Here is a 12,860-nt window from a genome sequence, read left to right on the forward strand (position 1 = left end):
CTAGAAACCTTGTATCAGATTTCCATGCTTCCTGCAGCATGTAGCATTGAGGGAGCAGAGGTGTTTTAATTCTTAGTGTAGACCTTAATTCTTAATTTAAACTACCTTATCTTTTCCTACAAGTTCCCACCGCTGCTACTCTTGCTACGAGGAAATACAAAGCAGTAAGACAAACACATCACTAGATTTTATGAAATGGTGTTGTGCTGAGTGACCTTACTGATACTGCTAAGAAACTACTGAAAAGGAAGGTGATTAACAGGAGAGAAAATTAAATTGGAATTAATTAATCGATATAATTTTAATTTGTAAGTTAGCAATATGAGAAGTTTTGGAGGGGTTTAATTTGCAGTTGCTTAGGTGTGAAGGGGGAAATTCATACAACTCAAGACACTTAGAAACAGAGCTTTAATTTAATATGAAGCAGTGAAGCTGTGCTCAGTGTTGAGCTCAACATTTTAAAACCTCACTTATTATAGACTAGTCCACACAGTTTGGTCTCTCTTAGGATAAAACCAACATGTAGATCCGAGAGTAACATTGCCATAGTTTGTGAACTGGCCAAGAACTCCCGACCTGACAAATGAGTAATTCACGTTCTGCGTTCAGAAATCATTTGCATCTTCCCATGGGGTGTGCTCCTGTAAGCTGCTTCCCCAGGCTTCCTGGCTTTGGCAGGCTAAAACAGGGTTAGAGTGTGTGTAATTTTTCAGTCCTGAATTTAGCGGGCTTGCAGGCCTCGCAGGCAAGGATGCTCAGGCTGAGGTTGGCCCCAGGGACTCAGCTTATCCTAGAAGTCGGATGAGGTTACACCCATGTCATCCTTGAGAGAGAGACCAAATAGATCATCTTCTTGTCTTGAATTACGCAATTAGTTCCAGCTACGCACAAAGAGAGAAAACTAATTGATTTGATTAATATATTGAGATTCCCTTTAGGTCAGTTGGCATTCAGCTTGTGTAGCCAACTATTTACCCTTCCCTTACCGTCTCAACTGCTTCACTGGTGTCTTTGAGTCTATCCATTAATTTACGGTCTTCCACAAGAGCAAGGCACTGCTGGTTGACATTTGTGAGTAGGGAGTAGACTGGGGTTATCCAAAGCTCTTCTCAATGAGGGCAAAGACCTGTTAGGCAAATCAGCCTGTCTTTCTGAAACACTACAGCTGAAGAAAAGGGAATGTACTTGAAAAATTAGAATAATTTTATTCCCGAAATGTAAAATAGATCAGCCTGCATCTGAGGAAAAAAAATGAGTGGTTTCCACTCACACCACTGCTTCTTGGCTTGCAGTGTGTTAATATGTACAATTTAACAGCCCGTGTTCACTATACAGAATTCTCAAAGCTCCATGCAACTCATCAGCTTAAATCTAAAACCTTTTTGCCTTTCATTTCTAAAAAGCCTTGCTCTATTTCCCAGAAAAGGGGCTACATCAATATGACAACTTTTATTTGGCTTTGGCATGTATGTATTTCTTCTTTTAAGAGCCAAGTGATGGCACAGTGTAGAAATGTCTTTGTTTTGGAGGGTATGTCTAAAGCAATCCTTTTTAACCCAGCTTGTGCACCATGACTTTTATTAATCAAAAAGTCGCTTAAGGTGCTAAGCTGGCAGAATTACAATGGAGTTTTAGTGCAGCTATTATCTGGTAGCCTGAAATAGAAAACCCCATTTCCTGAGCAATGCAAGGTGCAGATGCAGTAATATTTTGATACAACCTTGTCTTCATAACTTCAACCCAATTTGTTGGGTTAGATGGTGGCTTGAACTTTTTCTTTCAGGGATTTCTTTGGTGGGGAGTGCAGGGAAGTGAAGGAGGGCAGAGTATGCTCCAAAAAGAAAGGCATCGACCAAAGAAAGTCTTAGAAATACCAATGAAAGCCCATTTTTCACTAAATGCTTTAGGTTTGAGAAGCTTTCTGTGCCTTAATGGGGAAGTATCCAGGCATATATACTAAATAAAAAATAGATGCAGCTAGACATTAGGTGCTTTCTTAGTGTAAAACTAACTACGAAAAACACGCAGTATTTTAAGCAAATTCCTGACTATTCTCATTTTTTCCCTCCTGTACAATTGGGTTTCTCTAAACAAGCAACATTTTGGCACAGAAATGCCAGTTTGAAAGAGGTAGAAGAATGCTCCTAGGACAAGAAATGTAACAAAAAATGGCTTAAATGGCAAAAAGAGGGATTAAAAAGAGAGCTTTGAACTCTAGGCATAGCTAGGCACTTGCACAGTTTATCTGGCTTGCTTTTGAAAAACCTCCAGAGTTGGAGTTTGCAAAAAGTTCTCAGCAGGAGTGATTTGGTCCTCCCTTGGACCACCGGCAGGATCAAAGGTGACCTGTGGCAGCACATTCCCAAATTTTCTTTTGCTCAGATTTCTAGGATATTTGGACACCCTTAGATACAATAACTGAACCAAGTGGACCATCAACTTTTTCAGACATCTCCTGCCCAGTGTTTAGACTGCAAGACAAGCTGTTATAATATCTCAACAGGTAAAGGAGTACAGTAGATGTCCTGTTAAAGGGATGTCGCCTGTTGAGGTTTGGTAGGAATTCATCTTCTCCGTAGAAATTTCAGGCTCTGAGGAATGGCAGATCAGCAGGATGGGCTCAGATCTCTGCGTATTTGCTTTGCGTTCATCTTCAGAATAAAAAGATCCTTTGGACTGGGCTATATGAAATAGGAAAATTATATATGTGGGGAGGAGGGGCTATGCTATTGCTTCCTATTCTGTTACAAACTATAGTTTAGACTTCTTTCTTTTTAGAGAGGAGTTTTTTTCATTTTTTTTTCACTGCAGAAATCTCAGGGTAAAGGAATATACATTTTTCCCATGTTCAGGTTAGCACTGTGACAGTTCCTGTCTCACAGCAGTGATTTCGAGACAGTTAAAAAATTGCTCGGCTGTTTTCATGTCAAATTTGAGCTTATTGGGTCTTTAAAGATCTGTAGTGAAGTGTTTTGTTGTCTACAAAAACTATCTTCTGTCTTCCTAAATGCTTGGTTACAAAACATTTCCACTTTGGGGAAGATAACAACTTGAAACATCTGCTTCCGTAACCATGCAGGATAACTTCCTTGTCTATTTATTTAATATAAATTACTCTAAAACTATGCCTATGAAGGGATATAGGTTCAATAAGCAATAAAGCCTCCCCGTGCAGAATATACTAATTGCTATACATGTCCCTGCCCATGTATCTGTAGGAAGAGAAGAGGTGTGCAAGGAATAAATGACCATTTTTCCACACACCCTACTTATGTCCAAGGAATAAGTGACCGTTTTTCCAAGCATCCAACTTAAGTCTGTGTGTTTTGCCCATGCAAGCAAGTGCGTGGTCCCATGCACAGCAGAGAGCTTAGCAATACTTTGGACATGCAGGACATGGGTGGCTGGTCCCCCCCATCACAGCAACCTCTCCCTACATCCCATTTGCTCACTAGCTGGGACAACGTGTCCCTAGCACAACGTGCATGTGTGGGAGGGGAATTAGTAGGCTTGAGCAAACAGCGTTACTCATAAGGGTGATGACTCTGTGGCAGAGAGGTAGAACTTAGTAGAGGATGGGTATGTCAGCATCCTTGGCACCCTGGTATGCCCAGCATGTGCCATAACATGTACGTGCTCCTCCTCGCTGTGGTCAATACTAAGCTATAGTTGTACTAATTGCCTTTTGGTGAAGAGCCAGCTAGAAACATCTTTTTCACATGCTGCTTTAGGTATTACTCGGAAAAGCCCGCGGACACCACTCTCAGATCTCCAGGGAGTCAATACCATCAATGAGAAGACCCAGCGGTAAGTCTCTTGCTTTTATGTTGACACAACAAGGAAATCTGGGGTGGGAGAGCACTGTCTGTTGTTATAAATGACTGTTTAAATGTTTCTCCCAGCTTGTTTATTAATTTTTTCTTCTCTTTGTTCTTTCTCTGCTGTGTGATTATATCTAAATATCTTTACCTGATTAAACGGCAGGCAGGGAAAGCAACTTTCCTGCGTCAAAAGGCAGCGTTTGTAGATTGTGTGGTGTACAAAGTGGTAAGAAGCTTGCAAAAAAAGTTAATGAATATGCCAATATCAAGGAAACAAAAATTTACTGTGGGTTTTTCTGATAGGAAAAACCCAATGGTGTGTTTGGGTGCAGAACTGCATGCAACTGGTGTGATGGTGGCTCTAGGTGCCATCGAGTGTGGAGGACCTGGGAAGTTATGGAGCTTGAGATGATACTTGTCAAATGTTTGCTTGTTTTTAAGGGAAAGAAGCATGATAACTTCAAAAAGGTTCGATTTTTACAGTTTTTACGTACAGTTTTATTTTTTAATCCTTCCTTGAAGATTCTAGCCTTTCAAGCAACTACTTAATGAGACCTTTTTGCTTGAGAGTCAGGTCTACGCTTTGAGATGCAGAACTATGCCTCTTCTGCAAAAGGTTTTCCAAATCCGTGTCAGAATTAAGTTGCTTGTGAAGCAAAATGTCTTCATTTCAAAGGGATATCTGGGTGCTGATGCTCCTCCTTTTCTCCAGCTACTCTTATGCAATCCCTCTGCAGACCCCAGAAAGTCTGATTTTCCAATTAGCAACTCTAAAGCGGTACAGTGCCTCTCTGCTTTCCTCTGAGCAGATGTGTGTGTGTGCTGGAGAAAGATATGATCAGAGCATCCTCGGCTCCTAAAACAATTGCTTGGAGCTGCAGACATCCAGGTGTAACTTCATGGCTGCTCTGAGTTTCACAAGAAGTCCAGAACAAGTTGAGAGGAGTTTGAGACTGTCTCCTGAAATGTGTCCATCAAATCCCCTGTAATGGTCCTTGCATCTCAGTGGGCTTCCCCTCCACACACAAATAAAATATCCTCCAAATGTATCATTAAACCTAATTTTTTACTGGCTTTAATGCCAAGTGGCCAAGACAGAAGTTAGATACACGTTGTTCCTTTTTTTCTTCTAGGGGAACAAAAGTGGCTTTTATTGTCTGGCTTTGCTCACCACATGCCCTCTGAGTGCCATAGAATAGAATATCCCTCTTGCCCTGAATTTCTTCCCTTTGAGAGTGGTGGTGGCACCCTGCTGAAGAACAACTGAATATTCTCACATCATTACTGGTTGTCTTATTTTCAGTGGTCAGAGAGGTGTGATTTCCATAAAATTGTTGGATTGAATTAATGAATTTGTGCCACTGCTCGAGTTTGGGCAGAAATCCAGCTTGTACAAGCAATCTCATCCTATCGTGGGAAGGTGATGCAACCCTGGCTGTCCTCACATCAGTCTTTCCCACCCTTCCTTTTCTTTCTTCTAGTGCTATAGCTGCTATAGCTCTAATCTGTTGGGTTACGATGACAGTAGTAGGTACATGGTAACATTTGAGGCAGAGAAGGTTGCCGTCTGCATAGGTGTTGTTTACTGTTTCTAGCATCTCTGGTTGTGCAGGTTTCCCTAAACGTGATGTAAGGTGAAACTTTGTCCCTGTGGAGATCTGCACGTGTAGATAAGAGAAGTTCTGCAGTTTTTCCAGCAAGCCTTCAAATCTGATGTTGGTGCGTGAAGAACATCTGTGAAGTGGGATGGGGCTTTTCTTGAATGTCCAGCTCCAGCTTTGGAGGCACGTTAGTGCAGCAGCTTGGACTGCCAGCATTTTCATAGTCCAAAACATTTCAGTTATCTCAGCAAGGGGCCAATCTAAAGGCAGGGAAAATTCTCCTGTCCCGGGCAACGAGTGGGATGTATTTATTTACTGTGGAGTTCAGTCTGTGGTCAACTCTGTTTATTTGGCTTAACCCAAGCCAGCATAGCAGACAAGTTGCCGTAAACAGCCAGGATCAAGGGCAGCAACTACTGTGTCTTCCTTCCATCATCCTCAGCAGTTGTATCCTAACAACAGGGTCAGAAAATGTACTTTTGAAGCTGTCCTAACTCCTGTGTTCCTCCTGGTGTGATGCCTCAGTAGCACGGTCCATGATCTTTGCTTTTCTGGGGCATCGTCAGTGATGGGTCCCCAAATGTTGTCTGTGCCCCTTCCTTCTGAAAGCACAAAATCAGTCTCTCATAAGATCTCTAAAATCCAGCCTGTGCTTTCAGAGTAGGCAAGTGATTTTGATACTTTTCATTGCAGATGATTTTGATCTGAAGAGTCATATCACACTTGGCAATGTTGGTATTTCAGTTATATTGCGCTTGTCGAGCAAGAAGGAGTAAATACAGGGGTGAAGGTATCATGTATAGAAGCGAAATTTACTTTAACAGCTTTCCAGCAGATAGAACCAGCAAGTAATTTGTGGAGCTAAATTAAACAGGAATTTGCTTTCAAAGCCATCTCATGATCATGCGGTCGCTGATAAGTCTGCATTGTACATCCAACCCACAGGATAGCCCGGGGCTTGCTTCTAAAAGCAAATTTCAGGCATGACATCACACAGGAAGTCATTGCGGATGGTTTAGCATGCCAAGCGCTCTCCTCTGATCTCAGAAGAAAGCGGACAGGTGGTTTGCACATGCTGGGGCTGGGAAACCAGGCTTCAGCAGAGTGTGGGGAAGCCAGCATGCCTTGGAAGTGCCTTTACCGACTGTCGAGTAATGAAAGCCATGCCATCGCTAACCAAAACCGCTCAGGCTGTCTGTTTTCCTGCTGGTTTATGTTCATTGATGAAACTGTTTTATGTGCAGTGATGTCTAAGCGGCGTGCAGGAAAGCAGGTGTTGATCAGTCTATCTTGAAACAGTTGGTTGGGCTTAGTGAGATGATTGACCTCCCAAGAACCAAAAAAGTTGCGTCGGTTGCCATATGCATGTCAGCATCCTAAAGTGTCCATAATAAACAGAGCTGTCTTTTTTTTTTTCCCCCAAAACCACATGAGAATTTCTAGGGTTTTTTGTTCTCTAGTCTTGTTCAGAGTCCATATATCCACAGCAGGTCTCAAGCCTGAGAGTGCATTGAGGTTGGCCAGGATTAATGATGGGTTGTACATCCCAAAAGTGGCCATTGAGGTTTAGTGGTACCTGGCAACTGGTGATTTATTTTTTTTCCTCCTGTAAATAGGAGGTTTTTGGTGGATGGGAACTTAGCTGTAAAGAGAAAGAAGGTAGGTAGGAGGGATCACCTGGATATTAAAGCTTCTCACTGGCCTTCCTTGACTGTAACAGGCTGCTTAAAAAAAGCAGGTCCTGGAGTGCTCAGCCAGGGGTTTACTTTGCTGTGATTCATCCTTTCTTTTAATAGTGGTACATGTCAAAATGCTTATTTAATGGGCTAGGAAGGAATTTGGAAAGTGCTGTGGTGAGGCAGCAAGGAGTCTTGCACTCCAGCATCACGTTGCTCCAAGGGTCTGGCTCCAGACTTTGAGCTGACTGAATGAACAATTTTACATGCTTTAGTTTTTAATTTCCATGCAGAACTTGATATTTGCCCTTCCTCCAAATCAAGACTCTAAGGCAAAGGGCTGCCTTGTTGCTAGACCTCAGAAGTGACCGATGCTGGAGGCCCCATTTAAACCACCATGTCCTTCAGCATCCTCATGACCAGAAGACTGGTGCTGCATTGAGTCTTCTCCTATTCATTTTCCTCCTGTCTGAGATAGCTCTGGGGCAGGTTGCAGACCCCCACATCCTTTTTTAGATCACCTTTATTTCATATGATGCTTTCTGCAAGGCTGATAGAGTATTTAGAATTAAAAAAAAGAAGAACAAAACAAAACAAACCACCAAACCAAAAGTATTGCAGTTGAATGCAAGCCAGGAGAGGCTTTGCGTAACCCCAGACACCATAGGAAGGATCCTGAACTCTGGAAATTATCTGCCCTGATGTGAATTTTTGTTGAGTACCCGGTTCCCTTCCTCCAAAGGAGGGTTTTGGTTCCTCTCGCCATTCCCTTCAGTCCTTCTGCAGCCAGGTGAGTGTTTCTGGAGACCAAAGCAGCTCTGCTCCACGGCAGAGAGGACCAAATTGGGCGAGTGATTTGTGATCAGGTCCCAATGAATGATTCTGGCCCAACCCATCAGTCCAGCTGGGGCTGGCATCCTTTGTTTGTGGCAAATAATTAGTTTATTGCAAATGACATTTGCTTTTTCTTTTCCTAAAGAAATGATTGCATGAATTAGAAAAGACAGAGTCAGCACCAACATCATCTGAAGTAGTGACTATTAATGATGGCAAGGCTGATGTCAGAGGTCATGGTCTCATACCCTTCGGACCACTGGAGTATTTGCAGACCCAAGCCTTGCAAGTGGGAGAACTAGGAGCTGTTATTCTCATGCTGATAGTTTTAATCCTTTTATTAATATTTGATTTTTAAAAGGTGCTTAATTAGGCAATCACTTCATGTGGTATCTGGCATCACGAACTCATCCCATGGGAGCAGATTTATGGTTAAAAGAATAAAGCGGCAACTCATTTTCTACTGATGGATTCTTTTATGATCTTATTTTTTATTTTGTCATAGAACCAGGTTTTTTTATGTCTTCCTAACACTATGCGGTGTTTGGTGTTGCAGCGATGCCTACGCAGTTGGCTGGAATGGCCGGATGGGAATGCGGCACAGCAGGCTCGCCAGCCCTGGTGCCTTCCTAGACAAAGATGGGATATTTGTCAACGCAACCAACAGCAAACTGCTGGAGAGAGCCCACGGCATCCTCATGTCAGTGCAAAAGGAGGGGATTTTGGCTTTATTCCTGGAGCATAACAAGCAGCGTGGGTAGTTGAGGAGGAATGTAAATAGCCAGCATATAAAAATGTCAGGGTTTCAAGTAGACTTGGAGATGTTTCACAGTTGGGTCAAAGCGATCCCGGTATGTTTTATGCATCTGATTTGTTTAACTCTTATCATTCATTTCTAACGACAGACACGGGGAAGAGAGAGAAGGAATGAATCTGCCAGTCAAACCAGTCTCAAGATATGACAGTGATGTAATGCAGTCACATTTTTTAACATGATATCAAAGTTTCTGTTACAAATTAGGTGGGGAAATTATGTCGATGATTCATTCTGCAGTCTCATGAGAAGGTTCAGAGAACATTGCCAGGGTGGCTCAAGTTAACACAGGGTGTGAGAAAGCTGGAGGGTAGTCAGTTGTTTTGCAATGTCATTCCCTCGCTCTACCCAAATTACTGGCATCCCCATCATTTCCAATGTAACGATTCCCTTTAATTGGATACCTTCCTCTCAAACCTGTGCTACTAAATTTGTAAAGCTAGTTTGCAGCAGGCAGAAGCAGCCCAATTTCAGTGCAGGTTATGGGAAGCAGCTGTTAAAGGCGATTTGAAAGGGCTTGTTTCATAAAGTCCTCCCCTCCTCAATTGCATGCATGGATTAACCTGAGCCATTTATTATCTCCCCAGGCGAAATAAGAACTTCAAAGCCAAACCCAATCTCCCAAAGGTGAGCAAGAAGCAGCGTTTTTACCTTGCTGGTCCATAGGTTAGGACTGTAGGTACAGCGATGAGATGCTAATGGGTGTGAGGAAGACCACTTGTGTCTACGTCAAGATCTTGCTCAACTCACCTCTGTTCTGGGCTCTTTAATCTGTATAAGAACAAAGGATTTCAGCCCTGATTTATGCTGGGAGAGTGCTGTATGAGTGCTTGCATCCTCCTTTCTTGGACCTGCTCTGGGTCCTTTTTTCCTCCTCCTGGGAAGGGGTACATGTGTGCTGGTGAAATTTGATAATTAAACCTCTAAACTAAAATGAGCATGTAGATTATGCAAGAGGGCTGGTATCTGATAGACAACAGACTTGTCTAATATTCAGTTTCTTTCCCTCTTGGCTGCATTTACTATATTTTAAGAGATCCCAAGAGATCTGTTGTATCTAGAAGAATAATGCTTGTTGTGGTCCTTGCTGGTGCTGCATCGGTGGTCAGGAACGGAGATCCAGGAAGAGCAAACTTTGATTTTACTCCTCTCTGCATGCACATTGCACCTGAGGAGACACAGATACAGTTACCTGATGAACTGCTCATTAACAGTGAATAGTTTGTCTGCAGCCCTTAGTGGGTAGGAGCGCCAAATTTCCCGTGGTCAAAGATGCCCTTGGCAAGTCCTCAGAAGAGCTTGGAGGAATGCGATCTGGGGTATCCAGCTCCAGCCAAATAGAGCAGAGCTACATTTCAAGTCGTCCCTCGGTGTTTCCTGTTGAGATTAAGTTGGATGGTCACCTAAGGAAACCCTGCAGAGGGTATAAAAAGGGATACAGCAGATAGCATGATGATAAGATCTAGTTATTCTTGTATTTGTCAAGAGCAAATGGAGTCTCTCTTTTTCCACAGCACATGCTGGACGTCAAGTCCCTCAAGCACCTAACCAACCTGACACTGCACGACCGCATTACCAAATCTCTCCTCCATCTCCATAAGAAGAAAAAACCACCCAGCATCAGCGCCCAGTTCCAGGTAATCCTTTACTTTTGATATAGAGAGGTGAATTAAAAGCAAATAACTGCTCCGAGTCCCCAGGGTGCCTAGGAGGACACTTGGTAGGGTCCTGTCCCATCCTCACCACCATTTAGGACATGAGTTCAGCTGAGGACCTGGCTTGGGTAAACTGGGAGACACCTTTCAGGTATCTAAATGCTGTAAATGGAGAGAAACAAGAGCAGTGGTGGATACTGGGGGGGATGATGCAGTGGAGCAAGTTGGGATGTGAGGATGAGCTGCAGAGCAGAGATGTTGGTTCATCCCTGTCCTCTGGTACCTCACTTTCCAAGCCATCGCATTGTGGCACTTTCTCCACTGAATCCAGAAACCACAAAATCCCCAAATGACATTTTTAGTCTTTTTACTTGCATTTGGCATCTGAAATTCAGTCTGTTTTCAAGTCAGCCAGAACATGAATTTTAATAGGGGCGGAAAGGTCAAAATATTGCTGCGTTATCTCCAGGCAGGCAGAGGAATTCAGAGGAGGGATCAATACGGCATTTGTTGTGTTGTCGGTGCTGTGCGCCAGCCAACCGTCCCTAGGAATAGCTGCAGCGAAAATAATCCTCCAATAAGTGCATCAGGGCTTGGAAACTGCTACAAGACACATGCAGAAGCAGGTGTTAATATTAGAAAGCAGCTTTTCAGTTAAAAATTGTTTCCTAAGCAAGTCTGACTTAGTTTTGATTTGTAATTTTGGGGTGGGTTTTTTTGGAGATGTGGGTCATTTTTAGAAAGTCTCCATGCATGAATCTGGGTAAGATTAAGTAATTAAATATATACATGCATACACACACATATATAAAAATCTATGTATATGTAATTTGCAGAATGCACATCTCTGTGTGTGTGTGTATATATATATAAAGCTTAATCTAGTGTAATGGTAGCTGGTTAAAGACACTTCTGCGGAATTTAATTCATACAATACTATGAGGGGGTTGAAACAGGGATGTCTTGGAGTGAAATGCCTTCCCAAAACCTATTCATTCTTCAAACAAAACTCCGAAAAGCCTCAGGGTGCGTGATGGAAGTTTTTACATATATTTTTCAGTGCACACAAATAAAAGACCACTAAACGCCATGAAGATTTCCCCCTTGCCCCTATGCAGCAAAGCAGATCATTCAAATGCCCTTTTCCTTTTGCTTTCTGATGTTCCCCAGCGATGATTTGACAACGTAGGAGCTGTGCTGACAACATAGCCTTTTTTTATTTAAATGGATAAAAACATATTTAAGTCAGAGTCAGCTCTGGTATGACTGCCTGCTTCTCCTCTTAGACAAACACCGGCACTCCAGCCCTAATTTCATTTAACACTTGTAAGAGAGAAGCATTTTCTCAAGAGAGCAGCCTGGCGCAAGCCAACGAAATTGCTTTTTTTATCAAGAGCAGGCTAATAAAATTGCGACGCATGGAATTGGGTCACAGGCAGGAAATACAAATGTTTCCTATCACAGGGTTTGGTTGATGTTTGTTTTTTTTTCCCTGATAAACGCTGCCTTGTGGCTAATGCCTGAACACCAGGTTTGCAGCTGCTCCATCTCCTATTGATTTTCATCATGCCTATATTTATGGTAATCTATAGGCGAAATAACTGTATCGAAGGATGCTGTAAGAGCAACAATGACTTTCACAGTTGAAAACTAGACCACTGGCACCTAAACTGCAGCACTGTGATTTGTAGCCTCCCCTTTTACCCTACATGTAGGTGGTACCATAGAGAAAAGGATGCTGCCCTGTCTAGCACGGGGTGATGCTGAAACAATTCATCGCGCCCTGAAAGACCAAATACAGGTGGTGAAGTGTGGGTGGCTGGATATTTTTGCAGGGAGAGGGACAAAGGAGCAGGGTATGGAGTTAATCCGGGGACCTCGTGTGTCCTTTACGGATTCCCAATGACCAGAGCTTGTGCCAGATGGCAGCGGGTGACCGAACCATCTGCCATGTGCGGAATCTGCTGGCTGCTGATGAAATGGAAATACCTCCTCCTACGGGGCCGGCAGTCGCAGTACAATCCCGATTTCCACTATTTCCAGTGCCGGGAGCACTTTGCTTGCTGGGCTTTCGACAGAGCTCTTCAGCAAAGACGTTGCCTCCTGTGTCACCTCCTTCCCTCCTACCAGCCCAGGGTGGGGCACAGTGGGATGCTGCAGCATCATTGCTGATTGATATCTCCTAATAGGCTTTCTTTTTTTTTTTTTGGCAAAAAAAGGTCATTTTGTTGTACTTTTAAGAAAAAGGAGCTTGCCAGTGAAGGTCTGCCGCATCATGGTGCTCCTGCTGCTTCCTGGGATGGGAATGATGGGATCATTTTCATGCAGTTAATACACGCATAACGCAGCTGCATCACACATGCATGGGATCCATCCATTAGTCTTCCCCAGATCCTGGATGTATATAAATTTTTCTAAACATGAAAGGCTTCCCATGAAGATGTCTTAAAAATGATCAG

At 43.0% G+C, this 12,860-nt stretch overlaps 1 protein-coding gene across 1 annotated transcript in view; it reads left to right on the top strand.

Moving 5' to 3' along the window:
- The window catches only part of MYO9A (myosin IXA), a gene marked incomplete at both ends in the record, with an annotated part of 44,492 nt that overhangs the window by 8,147 nt on the left and 23,485 nt on the right, over nucleotides 1-12,860 (top strand). The window contains 4 exons of the mRNA XM_009709034.1: nucleotides 3,732-3,807; nucleotides 8,489-8,632; nucleotides 9,334-9,373; nucleotides 10,261-10,383. Of these exons, the coding sequence (XP_009707336.1) occupies nucleotides 3,732-3,807; nucleotides 8,489-8,632; nucleotides 9,334-9,373; nucleotides 10,261-10,383 (383 nt within the window). The remainder of the gene's footprint in view (nucleotides 1-3,731; nucleotides 3,808-8,488; nucleotides 8,633-9,333; nucleotides 9,374-10,260; nucleotides 10,384-12,860) is intronic.

Source organism: Cariama cristata, unplaced genomic scaffold (assembly GCF_000690535.1).
Source record: "Cariama cristata isolate BGI_N322 unplaced genomic scaffold, ASM69053v1 scaffold18731, whole genome shotgun sequence".
Lineage (NCBI taxonomy): Eukaryota > Metazoa > Chordata > Aves > Cariamiformes > Cariamidae > Cariama > Cariama cristata.